The sequence below is a fragment of the Brienomyrus brachyistius genome, chromosome 5 (genome assembly GCF_023856365.1).
Source record: "Brienomyrus brachyistius isolate T26 chromosome 5, BBRACH_0.4, whole genome shotgun sequence".
NCBI lineage: Eukaryota > Metazoa > Chordata > Actinopteri > Osteoglossiformes > Mormyridae > Brienomyrus > Brienomyrus brachyistius.
In genome coordinates, this window is record NC_064537.1 from 26,367,468 (window position 1) to 26,393,507 (window position 26,040).

General features: G+C 44.1%; 1 protein-coding gene across 1 annotated transcript; it reads right to left on the reverse strand.

Moving 5' to 3' along the window:
* Positions 1-1,709: 1,709 nt before the first annotated feature.
* On the reverse strand, positions 1,710-25,996 carry foxk1 (forkhead box K1). Its single transcript, XM_049014372.1, has 9 exons — positions 25,360-25,996; positions 18,813-19,010; positions 9,680-9,836; positions 9,242-9,388; positions 8,895-9,088; positions 8,361-8,527; positions 7,981-8,232; positions 7,600-7,806; positions 1,710-7,482 (listed from the first exon to the last, which is right to left on the reverse strand). Exons 1-9 carry the CDS (start codon positions 25,755-25,757, stop codon positions 7,274-7,276), a joined length of 1,929 nt encoding a protein of 642 aa, XP_048870329.1. The 5' UTR covers positions 25,758-25,996; the 3' UTR covers positions 1,710-7,273.
* Between the last annotated feature and the right edge of the window lie 44 nt (positions 25,997-26,040).

A 26,040-nucleotide genomic window follows, 5' to 3' on the forward strand; every position in this document is an offset into this window, starting at 1 on the left:
AAAAAACTGTTTTGCACAGATTGACCACCAGAGGGTGCTAAGAAAACCCAGGTAGGCATAGGTGAGTTTGACCAGTGATTCTCACCGGTCTGAAGGGTGCACGTATTTTTGTTTGTGTCGGCACTAGGAGGCATGGTGAAGAGCACTGCAGCCTCCCACTTCTAGCATTGGGGATTCAATTTCCACCCAGGCTTGGTGTGGAGATTCCTCTTACTGATCCCCCAAAGACTTGTGGTCTGGGCAATCAGTTTCTCAGTATTCTATTTTCTGTGTGCAATTCTTTTAGGTAATGTGCCTGATGCGTCCTTGGATGCGTGTTACACTAAGGGTTACCCTGTATCAGACAGGCTATAAAAGATAGAGGGAGGGACCAAAGCTCATTGATAGAGTTGAAAAATAATCTTTACTTATTATACTGAGTGGCCAACAGTAATTAGGACATAAAAGTGGACATTAGCTATAAAAAGAAGCAATAAATTCAAGAAAAAGGATTTGGTTTAAGATTCCTTAAAAACCGCTGTTAATAAAAACCACAAAAATGAATTCTATAGCTATTTTACAGCAAAGAAGAAACACACACAGGCTCCTAAAGTGGTGCAGCAGACTCCTGCCAAAGTCTTTCAGGGCATTAAATGACTGTAGCATCTGATGTTTCCAATTCTCTGTTGATAGTGATGTGAGGTCATGTGACAGCGGAATTCGGCAAGGTCCCATCGGTTCTTTGTACCCCTGACATTTTCTGTGCTCAGAAGCTGAAGCGTTCTTATGAATGATCGAAAGCTCAGCTGCATCGCGCCTCTGCTTTTCTCTCCGCGGTGCAGAAAACGCAGATGGATCCGTTCTGTGACTGGATTCTATTTGATTAAATCTGAGAACATCAGCTTATCGACGAAAGGCAAATCTCAACAGTGGCAGATCCATTCATCCCACATATCAGCATTTTAACACACACACACACACAACACTCACCAGCCTGGGTATATACTCCAGTCCACCGCATGTGACATTTGGGTGTCTGTTTTCATGATGATTACCAAACAAAAAGGGAAAAATTCAATAAGGTAAACAGCCAATGAAATATTCAGAACATCCCGAACATGAAAAGTGCAGGGTCATCTCTATCCGATATTGATTCTTTGAAACCAGACACAAAACCTTAATTTCACTGTGTACCAACAATGGTGTATAAACAAGAGGGTAATACAAGCAGCGCTGCAGGATGCCTGCCTTCACACTTTTCTGCATTTACATGATGCATTTTCTGCAGCGGCCGTTGCCTGGGTAACAGCAATGAAAGCACAGGGCCATCCAGGTACAAGGTGGGATGCGGTACATCAGCCAAGACCTGTTGTCGCACGATTACCCTGCGAATAAAAAACTGCACCAGGGCGAGCGTCAGAGAAAAACACTTTTCATCCAGCATGAACACAGTATTTAATCAAAAATTCGGATGAGCATGAATCATACTCATCCCCAGACCAAATTCATCTGGAGCAATGACCAAATTCATCACAATATCCATTAATAGGTTCAGCCCAATGATACTGTCAGGAGTTTATAAGACTGCATGGTTCAGATAAGGTCCAGCTCTTTAATGAAAACGTCACTGGTAATTGAAAACGGCAACATGTAGCCTTTTGAAGACCAGAATCCTAAATGAGGGACATCGAGCTTCGGTCTTGGTTAGAGGAGGACACCAGACGATGGACTGGCTTCAGTAGGGTTTATTCTTGCCATGCAGCTGCAAGGTGGTACCAGGCCCAGTGAAGCTTGGCATGGACAGTCTGAACAACCAACAACTGCATGGGCAGCTTGTTAAAGATCACAGGCTTGGTACCGTCCCAGGAGTGAGTGGGCTGGCAGGCATCGTACCTGTACAGCAAAATTCAAAACATCTCACTGCACAGTATCACCCTGCCTTGCAAGGCCCTAAAGGGGGATAATTAAGGTGGAATGTTCTAGAGGACACCAATACCTTTGTACCACAGGGAAGGCTGCCCTCGTTCACTGAAATGACACAACCTGAAATCACACTGCAATTTCACAGAACACCAAGTCCATTCCACCCTGCAAATGACATGAGATTTAACTATTGTTTTTTTCTGTGTGTGTGAAATAACTGTAAAGTTTTTACTTCCCTTTATTTCAATGCAAGACAAGTTTCACAAGAAATGCCACCAGATCTGTAAATTGCTACTATTATACCCTATCTGGGAGGGCAGTGGCCTGATTTATCAAAGGACAGCATTGAAGGTTATGTGATATCAAATGATATCAAAGTGAAACAGGATTACATAAGATGAATAAGGTGAATTTCAAGTGTTCTGATGACTTAGCTTGCAGTGGTTACTTAAAAACAGTTTCAGAGCAGTGGTATAAAACATGCAAATACAATTAAGCAGAGTGTGAAAAAAGCACGACTGACTATGGCAGTGCAGCTCACCTCCGTAACAAATCCATATCAGACATGGAAGGACTGCATTCATGCAGCTCATGTCGGAATTCGTTCATCCATCCAGTTTCCAAACCGCTTATCCTACTGGGTCGCGGGGGGTCCGGAGCCTATCTCGGAAGCAATGGGCACGAGGGAGGGAACAACCCAGGATGGGGGGCCAGCCCATCGCAGGGCACATTCACACACCATTCACTCACACATGCATTCCTACAAGCAATTTAGTAACTCCAATTAGACTCAGCATGTTTTTGGACTGTGGGGGGAAACCGGAGTACCCGGAGAAAACCCAACGACAACATGGGGAGAACATGCAAACTCCACACATATGTGACCCAGGCGGAGACTCGAACCCGGGTCCCAGAGGTGTGAGGCAACAGTGCTAACCGCTGCACCACCATGCCGCCCCATGTCGGAATTCAGCTACATGTAAATGCCAAACTGCCGAGGGGACTATGGTTAGCTGACATGTCAATGCTGAGAACAAACGACTTACAAGAGGTCGTTTCAGGTATGATGCCCATTTCCTATCAATCCCCATTTCTATTAATAACAGAGGAGCTCACATCAAAATTCTGAGCTATTAAACTGACAATCAAGAGATGTCCATTAATCATATTTACAAAAAATATAAGAAAAATTAAAAGCCAGGGGCAATAAATAAAAACATCCCTAAAATGTTAAAGAACAAGATTTATATTCAGAGTTGAGGTTTGACACATGAAGAGCTTCCCCTTGAACAAGCATTTTATTAATCATTTTTCCTGTCTCAGTTACACTTTTCTGTCCTCATTAGTTGACTCCATTAGTAGTTCTGATATCTGTTCTTTTCAGTGGCATCATTATCCAACTTTTGAAAAAGGAAAAAAGAAAAAACAACCTTAATGACATTAAAGAAAAAGTTTAAGTTTATATAACACCAAATACTACGTAAAGACATCTGAATTCTATAACACTGGCTACAAATGGGAAATTCTTTTTTCCAGAAAAATAATAGTCATCTGCTCCATTTTTACTGGGTCGATATCTGAAATAATCTCTGAAAGATTAATCTGCAAGAAAGACAGAGCTGGTCTCGCAAAGAGGGTTACAGCCACAAACGGAATGGAGTCAATGCTGCAATCAGATCACATCGTACCAAGAGGCATAAGAGAAGCCCCACGGTTCCCGTCAACGATCATCCCTGGCAGTAATAACCTTTTAAATCTGAACATTCCCTAGAATTATAAAACAGTATAGTCGTCATACATATCTCATGCTGTCTGTACAATAAGTGAATTAAGCAAATAAATTCTTTACTTCCCAATGAAAACAATGACGACAAGTTTACAGTGGAGAACATTCTCTGTATTATATATAGTGTCTACAAATAACAGAAATAGGGGCTCGAGCTTCCATACCAAAGGCTTGCATGAGCAGGGGGGTTAAACCGTATCACCCCAACAACCACCTGCTAGTAATTAATCCAGTTAAACCAGACATCTTAAATTTATAAGGGCAGTACATTCAAATTTCATATTACTCTGAGCCGAACACACGAACAACATCATTTCTAACAAAAATATACGTGGTGCAGACAAAAAACTTTTATATTAAAACTTTTGCTACTAAATTATATTCAAATTGAAATCCAACAAGCAAGTGATAAACACCAAGTTCCACCTGTAAATAAAAATGATTTCAACTTTATTTGCTACTGTTTTAACATTTATACACTCAAAGACAGAATATTCTGAGAATTAATGAAATTCAAACGTGCGCTCTCACCTCTTTCAAAATAAGTCAGTACAAATTTAGAAACAGAGTCAGACACATGGACACATTCGTAGCACGACTCCTTACAGCATGATGAAGTGCAACAGATTCAAAAGGTGGCGGAATGACCTGGACTCATCACATCGCAAAGAGACACCTTTGAAAACCCAGAGTGATACCGGCGGAAAGGAGCGACAATGAGGGAAATGACTCTAAGTCACAATCATCTCTGTGTGGTCGGCTGCCAGAGGCACAAACATAGAAAGTTTAGCTCGGCACGAGAGCAGAATGCGATAAGGACACAGTGGAGGTCGGCCTGAGACGGGACTGTTCACAGACGAAAAGAGCTTGTGAGGTGTTATGGTGCTGAATAACTGTAAAACAAGATTTGCATTGTTATTTTAGTGAATCAAAACTGCTTAAGACATGCTGCATGTCTTGTGAATGCACTATTAAAATGTTATATATGTCTTGCAAATACTTATCTTAAAGGACTAATCTTGTTCAGTGACAACGGGCGTAAATAATATCAATTCAACTTAATAAAGAGTGAACAGACATATTACAGTGCAAGTTTTATTTTTTAATTTTGGGGGGAAAATCTGGTTCATAAAATATGCTCTTTTCTTGACATCTCTTACTACTAAGTCCCAAAATATTCTGTAAAATATGGTTTGCACTATATATAAACGATTATTACATTCATTGTTAAATTAGTGACTTAAGGCACTTCAGCTGAAGAACATCTCGCCTGCGGGAGTCAGACCTGACACACATATGTTTGTGTTCAACATACATTCCACTTGTTCTCTGACATCTCTACACTGATAGCAGGGTCTGCTTTTCACAGACGCATTACTCATTAATGCTGACATGTCTAGAATGAAATAAAAAATAAAAAAAAGCGTGAGGAAAGTGCTGTTATACAGAACTAGGTTATAATCTTTAAAATTTCTCTGTTTTATGGCCTGGGAAAATGATTTACTGCCTTCAGTTGTAATTTATCTCTTCAGATTACCACTATAGTCAAAACCTGGCAGTGTTGTTTATATATTTATTACAAAATACATCCATAAATCTGGCTCCGTTTCAAATCACCCATTAGTTGTATCCTTATTCAAATGATGAGACAGGACTTCTTCATTGAGAAGACATGTTTTGCCCAAACCAGGGAGTTTTATCAAAGCTAAATGATCAGGCCACCTTTAGGTTATTATGGAAGATTTTAATGAAACAGCTGAGGCCAATGACCAGCCTACTGGTTAGGGTTAGCTTAGCTATCCTGAATGTTTACTGTACAGTCTGAAAGACGCCACACTATGTCAAAAAGGCAAAAATAACCCCCTTAAACCAGGCCCAGAACCAAGCCTGTTATAGCTGAAAAGGTCATGTCTACAAGTGCTGAAGCAGCTGAAATTTTTCCAGTTGAAACTTTTCCTTGAAACACAAACCATTTCTTGTAATAACTGATCTCGTGGTGCTGCTTCGGCAACCTGCTCAATGTTAAACCAAGCACATGCAAGGCAGAGCCTCTGCGTTTCCTTTCAATGCACTCAAAGTCCAACGATATTTGAAAAAGTTACTTGTATTTATCAGTAGTGAGTAACTCATTAAGAGCTGTTGGAGCCCTGGTAAAACCAAACACGGCGCAAGAATTAGATAGTCATTGGCCAAATGTGTCAGTCACATGTGTGATGAAAAGTAACAGTATGGGTACAGTGATGACCAAAGAGCAGGTTTTCAACTTGAAGAATTTCTGAGACAACCATTTCCCAGAAGTGCATGGGCATCAGGCAAACCAACATGTTAATGGACAGGCAGGCCTGCATAAAGCTACCGGACAGCATCATCTTTCCTGTATCGAGGTGACAGTGGGACCCAGGAGTACTGAGGCAACTGCTGTACCAAAGCCACAAATTTGAAAACGTAGAATTTATGTTTTTGTTATTATAAAGTGACCAGTTCAAGAATGTAACCTGCAGACAAATGCCAGGGTGGCCCACCTGACATATAGTTTAGCTAGAGATCTGCATTTCGATACAATTTAATAGCCTGATACCGCGATCTTTCCGGCACTCGGCTAACTAGCCAGATACCGCAATCTCCCTGTCAGCCGGCTAAGTGGCCAGAAACCGCGATCTCCCTGGTACTTGGCTAACTGGCCAGATACTGCGCTCTCTCTGGCATTTGCCTAACTAGCCGGATTCCGCAACCTCTCCGGCACTTAGCTAACTATTCGGCATAAAAGCCAAGGACCATGGTGTTGAACGTGGGTCGCTCCTAGGCCTACTGCAGCCCAGCCTCTTTGCGATTGATCATAAATTCCGCTGGGCGTGTTGTTCTTCAGTGTGGACAGAACTGCAAATGGCGGAACCGAGCTATCAAAAAAAAAAAAAGAAAAAAGCCTTTCCATTCGGCCAAAGGTTAAATCGCAAACTATGATGTTAAAAATACATTTTAATCTTTTAATCATATCATAATGCTCTAAAATAGCAAAATACTTTTTATTTTTGTATCATATAGCTTCCATTTCAGAAAAAGCAGCTTTTTAATCACATCTGTAACAATCCATTTTTTAGAAAGCTAATAAAGTTTTCCTGAAAAAACAAGACTTTATTTTTACGAAATCGAGACTTTTAGATACCACTGGATTCTCTTCTCAATGCCTAATGCTTCATGTAGGAGGCTAAAGGTATCTGTGGATAATGTAAGTTTTGGTCCCACCCTGGCCCACTACAAGGGAACCCCAAGGGAATCAACAATTAGTGCTGTACATTTCAACAAAATATAAGTATTGTCTTCCTCTCCCTGTATTAAGGATGTCTTTCCATCAAAATGGCAATCAAAACGGAGGGCAATACCTCCATTTCCCAAGATTAACAGATATAGTCACTTCAAGGAGAAATATCAGTTTCGGAGCTGCTCTTTACTTTATGCTAAGTTCACAATAGGATGCGCTTCTCTGCGCTGTTTGGCACGTTGGGTTTTTAGGACACTGTGAAACACACTGGAAAAACCAAGTCCTCCAGCATGTTTGTTTTGCTGCTGCCGTTACCGCTCACTGCCTTATTCACTGGTGTCCTGGGGCATCACTGCTACAATAACAGGCTGGGGGGCTGGAGCTGCGCTTTCCTCCTCCCGCTTCGGCCGCTTGGCCTCGGGCTCGCCGGGGGCCGAGGTCGGCCTCTCGGCCTCGACGCTGGGCGGCCTGTTCACCACGACCGGGGAGGAGCTAGAGGCCTGGGCCGCCAGGATCTGCAGAGGACTGTTTATGGCTTATAACAGAAAGAAATGAAATATTAAATATTAGCATAATACTTCGCATCGGTTTCTTTCCAGTACACACAGATGGCCAAACAAATAAAAGGAGGACTGAGAAGGTGTACTGGTACCGTAGATGGAGCTGGAGATGCTGGTGACTGGGACAGCGTGCTTCCCGTTCTGGGTGATGGGCCGGACGGGCAGCTGATGCTGGCCCAGGCAGATGGGAGCCTGTTGGACCACAGTGAAGGTCGGCTGGCTACCGCTCACCGCCTGGATGACCCGGCTAGGCGTAGACACAGGCGTGTAGCTCACGGCCGGCTGCTCATCCATAGTGCCTGTGGGGGTAAACGACACCGGCCCAGTGTGACCTTTGTGATATCCCGTTTCCCAGTTGGCTCTTGCTTACTGACTCTGGACTCAAAGGACTATGGATGGATGAACATAAGTAAACCCAGCAATGATTCCCATCTCCTTTTGGGCATAAGTGGGGGGTGTCAGTAATTAAGTACCTTGATTATAGGCCTCCCCCACTGCCTCCTTGCTCCCGGGCAGCTTGGCTTGGCCTAGGATGTACCCGTTAGAGGATCCAGCGGAGGTGGTCACGACCCGCACCATAGTGACGGCCGGAGTCTGCTGCACCACCTGGAGAGCGTGACCCGGGGGGTTAAGGGACACCGGCGTGTAGGTCAGCGGCTTGGCTGCCATGGCGGCAGGCTGGGGGGGCACCGCAACGATGACCGGCTGGCAGCTGACCGGAGAGCCTGAACAGGAAAGAGCAGGCGGGGTGGAATATGCTCAGTGTGTGAACGGGGTAGGCTGTGAGGATCCAGTTCCTGTTATAAGAAGTAGGGACATCAGGCTGAACCTTTCAGGCAGATCTGCGGCTTACCCGGAGCGCTCTGCGTGTAGCGATACTCGGGCACGGAGGCGAGCTTGGACCCAAACTCGTGATCGTGGGGGATGGGGGACCCTTCCCTCGATAGGCACTCTGGGGTCTGCAGGTCACTCGAATGGGGGGAGAGAAGGCCAGGGTGCGTCGGAGAAGCAGGGGCGCTCCTGTGTCCCAGGGGTGACATGTCGGTTCAGTGGTGAATGGGGTCAAAACACACACGCATGTATACAAACAGGCACAAGTGACAGCAGGATGTAAGCAGCGGTAACGGGTTCAGACACAGTGTCACCGGTGGGGCAGACTGGCATAATCCGCCCAGTTCAATTCTTTTCTTAGACTTTGCATTTTAATTAGGCAGAGAATGGGGACGTTGACTTTGGTCAGGTGACACACTTACTTCGTCCTGGCTGGCAGTTTTGTGGCAAAGGAGAAAAGAGAGAGAGCTACGGAGGATGACTTCAGGTTCTTCTCACAATCACGACAGTTTTAGCCTTTACAGTTTCTATTCTACAAATCGACAGGGCCCCCTACCTGGAGGACAGGGGGCCAAACGGAGCGCGGAAACAGGACACGCCTCGTTGCCGTCGCTTGCGGAAGGCCTGCTCCACCAGCTTGGGCTCCGAGGAGGGGTCGATCCTCCAGAAAGAACCCTTTCCCGGCTCCTCCTGGGATCGGGGCACTTTGATGAAGTAGCGGTTTAGGGACAGGTTGTGACGGATGGAGTTCTGCCACAAGGGGGAGACAAAAACCACATAAAATGGGCAGGTTAGCATACTACCGGCAGCTCTCAGGAACGACCTTGGGACAGCTTCCGATGGCCTCGTCTGATATGGGTTCAGGCGGCTGGGGAGACGTGCAGGAAATGCGCGAAAGCTCACCTGCCAGCCCTTGTCTGCAGTTCTGTAGTAAGGATAGTGTTTGGTGATGTGGGCGTATATGCCGCTGAGCGTGAGCTGCCGGTCGAGCGCTGAAGAAATAGCCTGGACGATGAGCTGTGCGTACGAGTATGGAGGCTTGGACTCATCCTGGGGGCAAACGCGCAACGTCAGGGCAGCACACAAGGGAAACAGACATGCTGAGCATCACACACCGGACCATTCCTGCAGGCTAATGTCATAAACGCTATACCTATTGTTGTTATAACTGGTAACAGAAGACATTAAAGGAAATTATATTTATATGAATAATTAGTCAAATGGGAGAAAAGAAAAAAAAACAGAATGCTTGTAAAATCAGAAGAGGTCCACTGCGCCCCCTTGTGACATTACACTACCATTACATGAAGAGTAATCTTGAACAAAATTAGGGATGGTCACCTTCGGGCTGTCCCCTCCTGAGCTGTCGGCCTGCTGCTCTGATACAGCCTTTGCTGCGAACTCGGCCGCCAGCTGCAGGTCTGAGGTGATGTTGCGGCCGAATCGGAAGCCGGAAGACCCGGCCCCACGCGGGCTTGCGGGACAGGAGTTAGGGACACTACCAGGAGAAAGACACAGCAGATGATTAACACAAATTGTTTTCACCTCCAAGCAATTTCTACCTGCTTCAGAAACATTTCACTGCCATTTTCTGTACAGTAAACAGATTAATCAGAGTTTATCTATATTTTACTTATATACATAACCATGTTGCCAGAGGTTCTTGGTCATAAACAAACAGCCTAACACTGCCCTGTGAAGCTCTGTAGTAGCAAGATTCATGATCCCCTTCGATGACAGAAAACCATCCAGGTCCTGATGCACTGCCTGTATGAGCTTCACACTGTGAAATAGAAGTTCCTGGTCTGGAACGAGCATCAATGTTCTCCTGAAGTGGAACGCCAGCCTTGTCCAAGGCATACAGAACTGCAGATCCCCAGATGATCCCTTGGATTCCGTGCAACTTTTTGCATGATTGTATGTAAAGTTCTCTGCGGCAGTTTGGCAGGCTGGGCGCCCCAGGGAATGTTCATTAAAACGTTCCCCCATTTGGACAATGTTACTCTCACTGGCTCACTGGAGCCTACAAATACCAGGGACGCCTTTGTAACTTTACACTGCATCCACAGGTGATCTGACACAATGCAGTTCTGTGCTCCGGTAACTTCATTCCCATGGTAACGGCCAAAGTTAGACTGATTTATACTGGGCAGGACTGGCCCAAATACACCTGCAAAACATTTAACCTTATTTATCGATTTTCAAGTTAAAGTAAAAACACCTGGGTGAGTCATGTCTGTTGATGTCAATTCATTTTCTATAACTTCTATTCTGATGCAGGGACGCAGTGAGCCGGGAACTTAAAGCTATGCGTATTTTATTCAATACTTATATAATTTAAACGGCTTTAAATTTCAATATATCATGAAGTGCTCTTTCAAAGTAAAATATCAAAACCGAAATTCTATGACTTAAATAGTACAGCATAACCAACCTCTCACAATGTGCCAAGAGTATCTGCTATACAGATCTATTATCATAACAAATACAAAGTTTGAATATTTGAAAATGATACATTTCCATAAGACGTCAATTGTAATCCTTCCACTTCATATTGTATGATCATAATAATAGCGATCAACCAAAAGGAAAAACTATGCCCTATAAGTAATTGAAAAATATGAATGCAACAACTTTCTTCAAAAGCACTTTAATTCTACATTATGGTACAGACTTTTTTTCTGTAGATTAATATACTTGGGGCGGCATGGTGGTGCAGTGGTTAGCACTGTTGCCTCACACCTCTGGGACCCAGGTTCGAGTCTCCGCCTGGGTTACATGTGTGTGGAGTTTGCATGTTCTCCCCATGTCGTCGTGGGGTTTCCTCCGGGTACTTCGGTTTCCCCCCACAGTCCAAAAACATGCTGAGGCTAATTGGACTTGCTAAATTGCCTGTAGGAGTGCATGTGTGAGTGAATGGTGTGTGAGTGTGCCCTGCGATGGGCTGGCCCCCCATCCTGGAACATGGATGGATGGAATATACTTGGGAGTGAGCCATGCAAACCATTAGGCAGGCTGGTGCCGAGCGTGACATCCCATGTAGGCAGAGTTGCCTTGTAACAGTTTCACCAGTTTGTGGAATCTTGCTCTTTGCAGTCAAGAGGATTTCTATCTGACGACAGATCTGTCTCTCTCAACTGCACACTTCAGAAAAAATGCCACTAAGAAACATGACGGGGCTTTTGGAATTCCCTCCTTGTTGATGACTGGCTAACGGCAGAAGACTCATTTTTTGCGGTCTTCTGAGGTTCTATATCCGTTTTGTGTCATTTCAGCGCCATGCCAAGTCTATTAGCTGGAGCAACAAGCTAAAGCCTGAGACCAATAAATTAGCAAAAAAAAAACTATCCAATCGACTCAGAATCAACTCAGACAGCTATAGCCCTAACAATTTATTAATCCACAGAAAGGCTTAGCTATATTTGTTTTCCTAAAGACTCCACCACATAAACTATATTGCCAAAAGTATTGGGACACCCCTCGAAGTCATTCAATTCTGGTGTTCCCATCACTTCCACAGCCACAGGTGTATAAAATCAAGCACCTAGGCATGCAGACTGCTTCTACAGACTTTTGCGAAAGAATGGGTCGCTCTCGGGAGCTCAGTGAATTCAAGCATGGCACCGTGATAGGATGCCACCTGTGCAATAAGTCCATTCATGAAATTTACTCACTACTAAATATTCCATGGTCACCTGTTAGAGGTATTATAACAAAGTGGAAGCAATTGGGAACAACAGCCACTCAGCCATGAAGTGGTGGGCCATGTAAAATCACAGAGCGGGACAACGCATGCTGAGGCACAAACTGTCTGCAGAGCCAATAGCTACAGACCTCCAAACTTCGTGTAGCTGCATAGAGAACTTCATGGAATGGGTTTCCATGGCCGAGCAGCTGCATCCAAGCCTTACATAACCAATTACAATGCAAACTGTCAGGTGTAGTGGTGTAATGCACACAGCCACTGGACTCACTGACAAATCACGCATTGCTGTCTGGCAATCTGGGTTTGGCGGTTACCAGGAGAACGGTACCTGTCTGACTGCATTGTGCCAAGTGTAAAGTTTTATGGATTTAAGGATTATGGTGTGGGGATGTTTTTCAGGGGTGCGGCTTGGCCCCTTAGTTCCAGTGAAAGGAACTCTTAATGCTGCAGCATTCGAAGCCATTTTGGACAATTTCATTCTCCCAACTTTGTGGGAACAGTTTGGAGATAACCCCTTCCTGTTCCAATATGACTGTGCACCAATGCACAAAGGTCCATAAGAACATGGATGAGTGAGTCTGGTGTGGAGGAACTTGACTGGCCTGCACAGAGCCCTGACCTCAACCTGACAGATCACCTTTGGGATGAATTAGAACGGAGACTGCGAGCCAGGCCTTCTCATCCAACATCAGTACCTGACCTCACAAATGCTCTCCTGGAAGAATGGTCAAGAATTCCCATAAACACACTCCTAAAACTTGTGGACAGCATTCCCAGAAGAGATGAAGTTAGAGTTGTTATAGCTGCAAGTTCATGTGTGTGTAAAGGTAGGTGTCCCAATACCTTTGGCAATATATTGAATCTAATGTCATGTTCTCCACACAGAATGTGCACCTGAATCTAACATGATGTCGAGGTTATATGTTAAAATCCACTGCTGCATGTTCTGTTGTTGATAGAACAGCCGTTATTTCTTTCACAAGGACTCGTTCCAGCCCAAGGAGGTTAGCAGCCATAAGAGTCCCTGCATTACCATGAAAATATAAAATTGCTAGGAAGTGAGGCCCAGTCTCGACAGCGACTGTTAACTTCAGAGCAAAACTGTCACCAGGAGGCATTCCTAGAGAACTTGACATTTCTTCTAAAAGCACAGATGTCACCAGGCAGTGCATTCAAGCAGCTCCCTCAATGAGTGCTTGCTGACAGAAGGTGGTAAGCTGGGCTTTCAGCACTAACGTCTTCTCACCAAAGTGCTTTTATTCGTGGGTGGAGGCAGGTCCTCTAGGGATGTGGTTATCCAAGCTAAAAGCAATTTATTAACTACTGAAAGCCTTCACAGTTGACCACATTCATTAGCATTATGTAACTAAAAAAATATCTTGCATAGCTTTCGCACTTTCTCCTTGTTATTCTGTTTCCCTGACATTAATGTGTCCACCCCTTTCATTCCCCAAAAATGGCCCCACATCAAACATGGTTTTGTCTGAAGTGAGACCACACCTTCGCAAACTGCTGCGCTGCTCCCACTGTGATCTTTTTCATACACGGCTCTTGGCTTCATTACATCAATGTGACTATGGGTTATGGGCACAACACAGGGAACATGCAAAATCCACACACATGGAAACCTAGTGGAGACTCAAACCCAGGTCTCAGCGATGTGAGGTGACAGTGAAGGGTCTGGCTGCAGCAGGGGCCTGAGAGCGCATGTCCTCTGTCAGGCCACATTCACTCTCAAGCCCGTATGTCATTTCCGTTAAAACGATAGAATCCATCTCAAACCTGAACAATACCATTGTACATATGTGTGTAAATAAATATAGTGCTACTGTATGTGTTATTTGTGAGACATCAGACTATAGCTAATATGTACTTTTACTAATTATTTGCTGTTCCATATTTAAGCCGTGAGATATTGTACTTTAATAATGTCAGCATTGAAAGGTTTGTATGGAAACTTTTAAGTCATAATCTAATAAAAATATTTTGAATAACCTGTGCGTTATTGGTTATTAACAAAACGTATTTGTTTTATCCAAATATGTGCAGAGTAATAACATCATTTTAATAACATTATCATATTGAACTCTACTGCTGGAATTCCAAAACCAATTATAAACTCTCCACCTGACTGCCGTAATACCCGAAACACAACTAATTTGCACAATCTTATATTTATATCTATTTTTACTCGTCTTGTTATTCTTCATCTTTATCTTTAGGTTAAAAGGGCTTGAGAGTGGATGGGGCCTGACAGAGGACGCGCCACTCGGTCCGAACGGAAATGATGTAGGGGCTTGAGAGCGGATGGGGCCTGACAGAGGACGCGCCCTCTCAGTCCGAACGGAAATGATGTAGGGGCTTGAGAGCGGATGGGACCTGACAGAGGACTTGCCCTCTCGGCCTGAACGGAAATGATGTAGGGGCTTGAGAGCGGATGGGACCTGACAGAGGACTTGCCCTCTCGGCCTGAACGGAAATGATGTAGGGGCTTGAGAGTGGATGGGACCTGACAGAGGACGCGCCCACTCGGCCTGAACGGAAATGATGTAGGGGCTTGAGAGTGGATGGGACCTGACAGAGGACACGCCCTCTCGGTCCAAACGGAAATGATGTAGGGGCTTGAGAGTGGATGGGACCTGACAGAGGACACGCCCTCTCGGTCCAAACGGAAATGATGTAGGGGCTTGAGAGTGGATGGGACCTGACAGAGGACACGCCCTCTCGGTCCAAACGGAAATGATGTAGGGGCTTGAGAGTGGATGGGACCTGACAGAGGACACGCCCTCTCGGTCCAAACGGAAATGATGTAGGGGCTTGAGAGTGGATGGGACCTGACAGAGGACACGCCCTCTCGGTCCAAACGGAAATGATGTAGGGGCTTGAGAGCGGATGGGACCTGACAGAGGACTTGCTCTCTCGGCCCGAACGGAAATGACGTAGGGGCTTGAGAGTGGATGGGACCTGACAGAGGACACGCGCTCTCAGGCCCCTTCTGCAGCCAGACACTTGTGCACCACGCCGCCCGTACACATTAGCTCACATTTGACAAAACAACCACAGCAACAATTTAAACCACTTGACTGGTAAATGTGGGCGGCATGGTGGTGCAGTGGTTAGCACTGTCGCCTCACACCTCTGGGACCCGGGTTCGAGTCACCGCCTGGGTCACATGTGTGCGGAGTTTGCATGTTCTCCCCGTGTCGTCGTGGGGTTTCCTCCGGGTACTCCGGTTTCCCCCCACAGTCCAAAAACATGCTGAGGCTAATTGGAGTTGCTGAATTGCCCGTAGGTGTGCATGTGTGAGTGAATGGTGTGTGAGTGTGCCCTGCGATGGGCTGGCCCCCCATCCTGGGTTGTTCCCTGCCTCGTGCCCATTGATTCCGGGATAGGCTCCGGACCCCCCGCGACCCATTAGGATAAGCGGTTTGGAAAATGGATGGATGGATGGACTGGTAAATGTGGTTATTTAAAATTCATATTAGACATTATTCCAACAATAGTTACAAATTATCAACAGTAGTTTAAATACACAGGAAGAGATCTTAAGATCACTGAAAGGCATCTACATATGATAAATTGGTGCCTAAATCCATTTGGAATTTACAAGTTTATAGATTTTATCCTACACACATACATACATACAAACATATATAATTATTTCAGCAAAATCCGAATTTGTCATGTTAAATGTACACACCCACAAACGCATACTGCTTATTGGCCACTAGATGGCGGTAGGACTACACTTACAAGTCATGCTTGGGCAGAATTGTTGTAAACAGTTAATATACATCTTAAGTATGTGTCTGTAAGCAGACAAGCTCAGGTGGTAACTTTATATACTACATGACTTTTGCCAACACACCGATGAGACAATAACACTGGGGCAGAACAGGCCCACAATGGACGAGCACATCCATCTGGTCCTCGTACTGTTACCAGTGGTAAAGAGGGACTCCAGAGTGGAGCGGCCAGCAGCGGCGGAGGCCCTTATCGGGGCGAGGTGCACAGCCAGTGCGTGGTCAAAGTACAAGCCTGAGGTAGCACTTTCAGAGTAGCTTAAAAACACCAGCCACTCCTGAGCGGATCAGACAAACGCAGCCAAGGTGCCACTGCCTCATTACCCACGTCAGAACCTGTGATGAGAATCTCTTAATGAAGAATTAGTCCAGAAAAATATTTACAGTAGACATTATCTTTTTGCTTATATCAACATAATACCAGTATAACCCAATAAGACATATTACATTTAAAGATGCACGTCATGCAGGTCTTCGCAAAGCACTGTTTGAATCGTAACAATTCGCAGCACATTTCTATGAAAAAATGAAATAGCATTTTAAAAAAATAAATATTGGGCAAACTTAATAAAACCTAATATCTACCCACCTAACAGACAGCTGGAAATACACACAAACCTCTTTCACAGTAGCAGTTATTATTTTCTGTTCATTATTTATCGACTGTTACTGTGTTCATTAACATTAAGTAGAATATTTATGCTGCACTGAAATATAAATTCTTCAGACACTTTAACTTCTGCAAGAATCACCGGCTCTTTATATTGGGTGCTGGGCCAAAACAATATAAAGGGGGAGCAGATTTATAGTTTCCAAAATGCTGAACTTTCAATCCATGCAATGTGTGGAAAATAATGGTGCGGGTCCAATGTGTCCTGCCGGGAAGAACAACAGCTTTTGTTCCAAAGCAGAAATAGCCACAACAAGAGGTCCCCCTTCAAAGGTGTCATGTGACCATCCAAACTCCACCCACTTCAACTGTCACTGGTTCTGCCCTGCCAACACCCTGTCTGACAAAATGAAAACAATCACAAACAAAGAGTCCTCCTAGTCCCCGCACAGAGGAGGACGGCCCTGCCTGACTGAATGAGGTATACAAAGAAAACACTGCTATGCAGGCACTGTTTTGGGCGTGAGAGCAGGGTGCTGGAGCCTGCCCAAGAAATGGAGGGAGAGGCAGTGAGGAAAGCTCCGAAAAGGAAACTGGCTGCTAGACACACAAGTGCAGCACTCCCCCTGTCAGCCAATCAGCACAGAGCAAACTAAACATATGCCATATATGGAATCTGTACACACATGCACTCATTAAGGGCCGCATAGGAGGAGAGGTGGCACAGGGGGGTGGATTCTAGGAAAAGTAAGCACACATGCTGGAAGGACAGAGACCGGGGGGGGGGGGGGGGGGGGGGGAATCTGGGAGACAGGCAGACGGAGCAAGAAGCAGAATGGAAAGGGGCACCTTGCACAAAATCTTAATGACACTGCATTAGAAAACTGTTACGTAATACGCATCTCTTACGTAACACATTATGCAGAAACCCTTGCTAGAATATGACACAAATGATAAAAATAAACAATGGTATTAAAATTAAATGTTTAGAGATCTGAAATAGATCTTCATACATTTTTAATCAACCTACTCCGATACACATATAAAGAATAACTCTTTCAGTATTTCTGTCCTGTCATATAACATATTAAATATATTGAAATAAACTTCAAAACAAATTTAATTGAAATGCAACAGGTTACGCCATTATTTTGTAATAATTATTTCACTTAATCCTTCTAAATTACTTGAGTGAATCACATGCTTTATAACCATGACAAGTGTCCAAAACTAAAACGCTGGATACATACTGAGTGGTCAGAAAAAACAGCTCATTTTAGGCAAAGCTCACAAAAATTCCTTATTTACTCTCTACCTGTATCAGTAAGCCAGATCCAACCAGCTGTTACTGCCCACATCTCTGAAAAACAAACTGACCAGACTCTCATAAGAGTAACTGTAATCTAAAATGGAATCAAGTGAACAGTTTAGCATTTTCATGTACTGCGCATATATAAAAATATTTGTAAATAGCTCATTTCTGCACAGACTGATTTACAAAAATTAAGAGCAAGCCTCAGGTCAAAGGCCAGTGTGGTTTTTGCTTCATTTCTCAGAAGTACTTTGGGAAACAGATTAAAAACATTGGGAGGGATCGGAGATGAGGAGCATAACAAGGTAAGACGTGTGAGAGGGGCCAAAAGGAGACACATTCAGCCTGGGCTATTCAAGAGGGAGCGTCCTAGAATAAGCAAAAGATTGAGTTGCTCCCACATCGGCTGCTTAGCTTAGTTACTAATGTGATCTAAGTTTTAAGGTTGAAAAGCCCCTTTGTAGGCAATCCTTACCGAAACAAAAAACTCTGACCTTTATATATCAAAACAAACATTTGCACTGTCAATTTCCACTGACATTCTTCCCAATGTTGCAAAATCCTAAGCAATTATAAAAATGCTGCCTCATCACTCTTCGTTCTTAAGTGGCAAAACTGTGCAGGTTGATCACTGCAGGGATGGGGATAGCAACCAGCTATCAAGATATTTTGAATTAGATTAGATTTAAATTAGATTTTTAGGGCTTACAAACACACACACACACACACACACACACACACACCAAAAACCATCTGTGATTTCTGTCACCTTTAACAAGCATCATGATCGTCACACACCAAAAGACAAGTAGCCCAACAACTTGGGTCTGCAGTTTTCCCAAGGTCCTCCTGCGTAGCTTTACAGTAATGTGCCCCAGGGAGCCCCAATACGAAAAACCAGCTCATGGTGCAAAAAGAGACATCACTGCGATGATAGCAATGCGCAGCTGCATTAATGCGCCAAGCCTCCTGCGAATGCGCATTAATGAGCCGGACGGACTAACGGCCACTAATAAAAGCCGAGTGACTGGAAAGGGACAGACCTGATAGTTCCTGTTGGAGAGGCCAGAGGACTCAAGATGTTCCTGAAGTCATTGTCAGGAATGTTGATTTTCAGTGGGGACATCTGGGGGCAGAGCGGCCTGACTGGGGACAGCGACGCATTCTCCTTCACTGCTTCCGGGTGGAACAGTGCAGTGAACTGGATTTTTATGACGGTGCTAGGAAACCGGAACGTGCACCTGAAATTTAAGAAAAATTTAAGAAAACTTAAGAAAAACACAAAAAATACAGGCAGTTCCAAGCCTTATGGACGTGACATGTGACATTTAAACTCATACTGGCAAACAAAACACCTCTTCGCATAGACAAGCTTAGTACAATGACTTAATCTGCATCGTTCCATTTAACCTCCTGGGCTGATCATAGACAAATCCTAAAAAATCATATATTAAATTGACAAATTAGAAATGCACAGCATTTTATCAGGTTAATGGAAGAGATCAAACGGACCTTTGCATGAAACTTCCAATATACCGAGCTGCAATGTTATTTACTCACATCAGCGAGACAGCATTTCATTAAAAGCAGGTCACTTTCATGTCGAGCAGAGTATCAAACGAAACTCAAAAGCAAATTTACTTTGTATAAAACTGCACAGACATCATAGATTCCTTAATAATAACTCCAGTGAACTAACAGCCAAATGATATAAAAACACAGAGATGCAGACAATCGATATGTTTGGTTTCACATAGCAGAGTTTGACTGCCGACAGGATTTCTCCCAAACAATCACCATTTAAAATGAAGCAACACTTAAGCGAATGAGGACATTCTTCACTCAGTTGCACAATGTTTGTTTAAAAAGCATTACTTAATACAACTCAATTGAAACGCAGGAGGCACCTTGCTGGTGGACCGTAAGGACTAACTTAATGCCTTCTAGAGATGCCCTTCAAAAAGGAGTTTTATCTAGAAAATTCCATCTGCTGGTCATGGGGGTCTGAAGCACATCTCAGTCAATGCTTGGGTACGACCTGAACGAGACGCCAGTCCGTCGCAGGACAACCTTAGAGATGCCAGTGATTGGTTTCCTCTCACAGTACAGTGACATGCAAAGCACATGTTGGTGCAACACAGAGAGAAGCTGCGAACAACCATGGTAACACAGCTCCAGGTGTTTTACTGGAAGAAACACTTTTTTTGGTAAAAGCACTAACGAAAAAAATAAAAGTTGTGTTATTTTTACTGGCCCATGTGATCGATAAAAAAAAAAAGTTCGATGTTCAAGTCTGTGACGATCAACAGATTCTTACTCACAAAAAAATAGTTTATTATTCATTTAAAGAAGTAAGTTAAACATGGGGTGGCATGGTGGTGCAGTGATTAGCACTGTTGCCTCAGACGTCTGGGACCCGGGTTCGAGTCTCCGCCTGGGTCACATGTGTGCGGAGTTTGCATGTTCTCCCCATGTCGTCGTGGGGTTTCCTCCGGGTACTCCGGTTTCCCCCCACAGTCCAAAGACACGCTGAGGCTAATTGGACTTGCTAAATTGCCCGTAGGTGTGCATGTGTGAGTGAATGGTGTGTGAGTGTGCCCTGCGATGGGCTGCCCCCCCATCCTGGGTTGTTCCCTGCCTAGTGCCCATTGTTTCTGGGATAGGCTCCGGACCCCCCGCGACCCAGTAGGATAAGATGGATGAAAGTTAAACATAAAAAAAATCACCAATTATCTTGACTTCTGATGACTGACTTGATGCTTTCCAAAAAGGAAAAGCAAAATCTTACAACTAGATTCTGTGAATATTTGTAGATATTGTAGCTTTTGTGGGACAGGAAAATAGTCACTAAAACCTGGCCCATCAAAGAAAATTATTGACCAGGCCTGTAATCACAGACCGACTTGAAAAGAATGAACTGTTTCATTCCCCCCCCCCAAGTAAAAGGGTCAGAGATCTGCTTTATATGTGTGAATAAGCATGTCCTTCTGTATCTCAACCGTTTGGGTTTTAGTTGTTTTTAAACGCTGCTAACTCAAAATGCACTACAGACTATACCAGAAATATTCTGGCATGCAAAATAAGTTATATTATATCATATACACACACACACACACACACACACACACACACACACACACACACACACACACACACACACACACACACACACACACACACCAGCATAATGTCTTACCATTCACTTTTAATAAATGAGTTATGAGTTTGACTATATGATTTCAGACATTACATAGGACAGAACATTAAATTCTCTAAATTGAAATGTTGGGTAACACTTTACTTGAAGGGGCATACTCTCACTATTAATTAACCATAAACTAAGTGTTGGTTGGTTGGTTAGTTAGTTAGTTAGTTGGGTGGAGTGGTGGCTCTGAGGCTAAGGATCTGTGGTGACAATCAGAAGGTTGCAAGTTTGAATCCTATGAATGCCAGGAGTGACCCTACTCCATTGGGACTTTGAGGAAGGCCCTGAACCTACAACTGCATCTTCCTAACCTACATCCAGCTCTGTAAGGAGGTCCTCCAACTTATAGGGAAACTTGGGGGTTGATGGCAGGATTGGCACTCCAACCACTGGAAAAAATCTCACACTGGTCCATTTGGACTAGTGTGGTACTGAGGTATCGTCTGTCACATGGCTGGGCTGCACTCATGTTCTCATCCCTGTGGTGGTTTGATGTGTGATGGGTGCAGTAAAGCGTTGTATCAACAGGTGCTCCTTCCCGAGTGTTAGTTACATACTGATGCCATGTTTGTTTATCATTAATCAATCATAATAGTTCATGTATTTCACGCAGTTACTATACTACTATCTGTTCATGTACTTGAGTAGTAACTGAGTTACTAAGTTCTCATGTAGAGTATTACCAAGGATGTCATCCTTGCGAAAAGTGCAAACCACATTATAAATAAGTACACAGCAGCACAAATAACTACCATCGCACACAAAACTGAAGGAGATCTCCATTATAGGCAGGAAAAATCAAACTGATTCTTCTCCTTCTTAATCTAACAGCAACTGGTAGTAGTGGATCGTCATATTAGAAACACAAAATGTCTCTAAGATGGTACTCAGCCCATTCACCCCTCCCACCAGCAGCAAGCCAAGCTGGCTCCCCCAGGAAATGTTTACACAAGCAGGCGAGAGGGAGCCAAACTGCAGCAGTCAGTACAACCAGAGCGGACAGAGAGCCCGGCCCAAATCCAAACAATCAGAGGGACGGCGAACTCTTTCCATACAGACCTTTACTAGAGACATCCCATTGCCAGGAAGAGAAACAAGGCTCTCAGGCCATCTATGCCAGAAATACACTGAACCAATGCTAGAACTGGACATGCATCAAAACTAGGCAGCTAACCATTAGGCTTCTGGTTATCCTGTGAGTTTTTGCATTATATCAATATCAAAAATATCTAGCAAGCATTTCACTTGACAGACAAAAAAGGAGGTGATAGCCAAAACAGAAAGGTTTACAAACTTGAAAAGGCCAGTCTTTTTGATAACTTTACAAAGACATATTTGCATAAGTAGAATAAAAATGTGCTACCATTGTTTCTGTATGGCTACAAAAACTAAATAATACAACGACCGCCGAGATCCTCTGGAAAAGTATAAGTTCCTAGATTAAGGGAACGACAACAGAAACTTGAGCTTAATACGCTGTAGACGTTATTTCTTAAACCATGCCGATGAATCATTAAATGTTTACTGTACATAATGGCAGCCAGTAAGACCAAACAGGCATTCAGTTTAACATACAAACCACACTCACTTCTCACACTGTAGCTGCTCCTACGAAAACATATGGAAGTTAAAATATAGAAACACTGACAGTTGCTTGGTAATACTCTGTAGTTACAGTACTACACGCAGGCAAACAGATCTTGAGAAACGAGCGATGAGGATTTCCAGAAGCGAGCCCTGCTGATATTTGCAGGCATGTTTCCTGTAGAGTATGGTGCCATCATCTACAGGAAGACAACGGTCCCAGCAAGTAATAAATGCTGCATTATAAGAAGCAGCTAATTGTTTGGGATAATATTACTTCACTTCATTGCAAATACACTCAGGGAAACGAGAAACGTAACAAACCAGAACTTTCCACTGACTGAATCAGTCCTCTGTAGGATCCTCTGGATTAGGGTCACACATATATAAATCACAAACACGATGAAGACAGACCCCAGGCCAGATCAATCCCCTCTACTGCACCATTTCCTGAGTGTCATAGCTGACATGCTGTCAGGTTTTTTTTTTTAAAAAAATGGTGTTGAGAGGCCTATTTATAAAGCCCGGCTCAGTAAACTTCCCTCCGAATTCAGTGGTGTCTTCTCGCTTTTTTTTTTGTCTGGCACATTTTAAGCAGCCCCTCGCATCTGCGGATCACACACCGTCCGTCACTCGAGACTCCAGCAAACTTACACTGGCAATTAAACCCAGTTAAACTTTCACTGAGCTTCCACATGCAACAATGCCCAGTTTTAACAGCGAGGAAAAACACCTTCAACCAAACCGTCTAATACATAATTCTGCACAGTGATGAACACCACTGTCTCTATAGCTTAAAATCATGGATAAAATTTGAGAGGCGTCATTTTCCGATCGTGGCTGAAAGGCTGGCAGCAGAGAACAAGCTTCCATTGTTCCCCTAAATGAGGTCGAGTTTACATCAAACGGGGTTTCTCCACTGGCCCCCAGACAAGAGAATCCATTATCACGCCCCAGCGCCTTTTCTGACTGGCACTTGGATGTTCTGCAAGATGCCAAGTGATTTGTACTGTGAAAATAAGAGCAGTGAAAGCTACTCAAATGGGAGGTGCCCATGTAAAAACCCAGCTATTCCTGGCAGACTAACAAACACTCCAGACTGTGGAAGTCTTATACAGAATCAGCGCCCACTACAATTTTAACTGAGAACAGGAACAGACATTCACAATGTTCTTCACCACCAAGACATCAGGTGCACTAACGATCAACTGGTGTAAACTTTGTGATTACTTAACGTCAGGTCACCATCTCTCGGAGCTCAAAATACTGAACCTCAGTTTTTTTCTGGACGTTATATAATTGATATCTTTCTGGAGATTGCAGCACCTATTTACAACTAATGACATTTTAAAAAATGGCTCCCTAATCTGCAAATTGCTACAGCCTACATTTCACCTTAAAATGCAACATGCATTAAAAAACCACATCCACTGAAGACCCATGATGCATGTCAGTCAAGGTAATGGAGGGGATTTTTCAGTCTAACACAGATGGTTGTATCGCATGGCTACAGAAACTCCAGTGTAAATAAAAATTAAGAATTTAGCTAGCATTGCTGAATATATAGTGATTAGATTCTAAACTGTAACTAAACACTACGACTGGCATGCACACAGCGGTAGGCTGTTGACTTTTAGTAAAGGAAAACAAAATAAGTCCCAGACTAGATTCACAGATTAAACACATTTTAAAGTGCTTAGCCTCAGGGGTGACTATATTTTAAGAATCAACAAATATTTGTTTATCACGCACGTGTATACACAAACAGCATAAGTCTGCTTCCAAAAAAAAAAAAATCACAGCATAATTAAAAAGTGATTCCGTTTCAATACGTGCTTTGTTGTGACGGCGAATTGATCATAGAAAAATAAAACCTTAAGAGAAATGCATGTAACACTATACACACGCTGGTGCAGCACACAAATGACCCGTTTTCACCCCGGCAGTTCGAAGCTCATGTTGTACATGCGGAAGAGAGGCTGGAAGCGCGACCCCGAGAACGAGGGCGCGCCGCCGGATGCGGGGACCGGGTTCCCGATACGGTCCCGCGCTAAAGATGGCGGCCGCTCCCAGCAGAACACGTGACCGAAGGCGTACGCGGCCCTCGCGCTCGGCTCGGTCAACGTCTGACGTAGCGTGTTTATGTTGAGCGAGCGCATCCGCCTGCAAAACATAAACATGCTGCTGCGGCCACATCTGCTCCGTTAAATTAAGGACAGATAATTAAGGCTAATGTGGCCAAAGAAAAGCGCCCCCCAATGGCAAAGTATCAGGCTGTCAAAGCATGTTTGACTCAAAAACAACTTCCTGTTTTAATCTGGCTTAATTAGAGTTTGACGACATGGCCATAAGTTTGACTTTGTCTGCGAGATTCGGCCAAAACTGTGTCACTTCGTTACATAACCCCTGCAACAAATCCAAATATTACACTGCTGACAACGAGCTAAACTGCAGTATTTCGGTTTAACTAAAAAAATGGCTGATTGAATTTCTTACCTAATACATTTCAGTCAACACATCAACTAGTAACGTTAACTAGAACATACACGCGTTTTGAGTTTTCAGGAAACAACCAATGATCACAATAATTATAGATGCAACATATTTTAATCTAGAATGACATTAACTGGAAAAGTTGCAATATGATTAAAAACGCAACAAATTTTCCACAAGCTTCTTAATGATTCATGATGGTGCAGCCGAGTTTGATAATTACATAACAGATGACACGATAATGTTGTCGCCATCGGAAAATTGTGCATTAAATAAGACGATCGGACACATGCAGTGCAAAGGCTTACTCTCTCGGTAGCCGAAGCGGAGGGGCGCCTCTCCTTTGGAAAACGCCGTCCACGAAGACGCCGTTTTTGCCCAGGCAGCGCAAGTAGAAAAACGGCTCCTCAAAAGTAATCTGCAGGTGCCGCCTGGAAATGAAGCTGGAGTGGCCCATGTTCACATCCACCGATCCGTGTGAGGAGTTACGGCCGATGGTTACCGTCCGCAGCCGCATTACAAACTCAAAGTCCCTGCCTTCCAGGCGCGCCAGGGCCCGAGGAGGGGATAGGGCTACGGGTTCAATCCCTGCAGGACCGGCCGAGTGGGAGTACATGGGTCCTGCTGCCACTCGCACCGGGCTGCAGGGAGCAGACTTTAGAGCCAACAGGGCTCTTGCTCCGGTATCATCCGCGAAATCAGACATGTTTTTGGAAGATACACAGCAATACCAACTTTAGGTACACCACTAGGAGAAACTAAGTCTTGTTGATGGGAGCGAAGCACAACATGGATTGGGTCCCTCTAACACCCGCAACGGATCCCCGGACCTGGATCGGACGGAAGTGCGGGGATCTTAAAGACACGACGGGTTTCATTCCACATTCGAGACGGTTTCTTCAGATACCCGTAATGAACTGCATGCGTTTTTACATACGAATCAAAATACCCACATAATACATTATTAATGTTTACTTGCTCCAGTAGCG

What these genes read in the sequence shown, in the direction of transcription:
- foxk1 (XM_049014372.1), bottom strand. Translation starts at nt 25,757, where the DNA reads ATGTCTGATTTCGCGGATGATACCGGAGCAAGAGCCCTGTTGGCTCTA. An exon ending in CAGGAGGGGACAGCCCGAAG is followed by an intron (nt 9,389 to 9,679) that starts GTGACCATCCCT and finishes GTTTGCCCCCAG; the next exon opens with GATGAGTCCAAGCCTCCATA. An exon ending in CTGCAGACAAGGGCTGGCAG is followed by an intron (nt 9,089 to 9,241) that starts GTGAGCTTTCGC and finishes CCCTTGTGGCAG; the next exon opens with AACTCCATCCGTCACAACCT.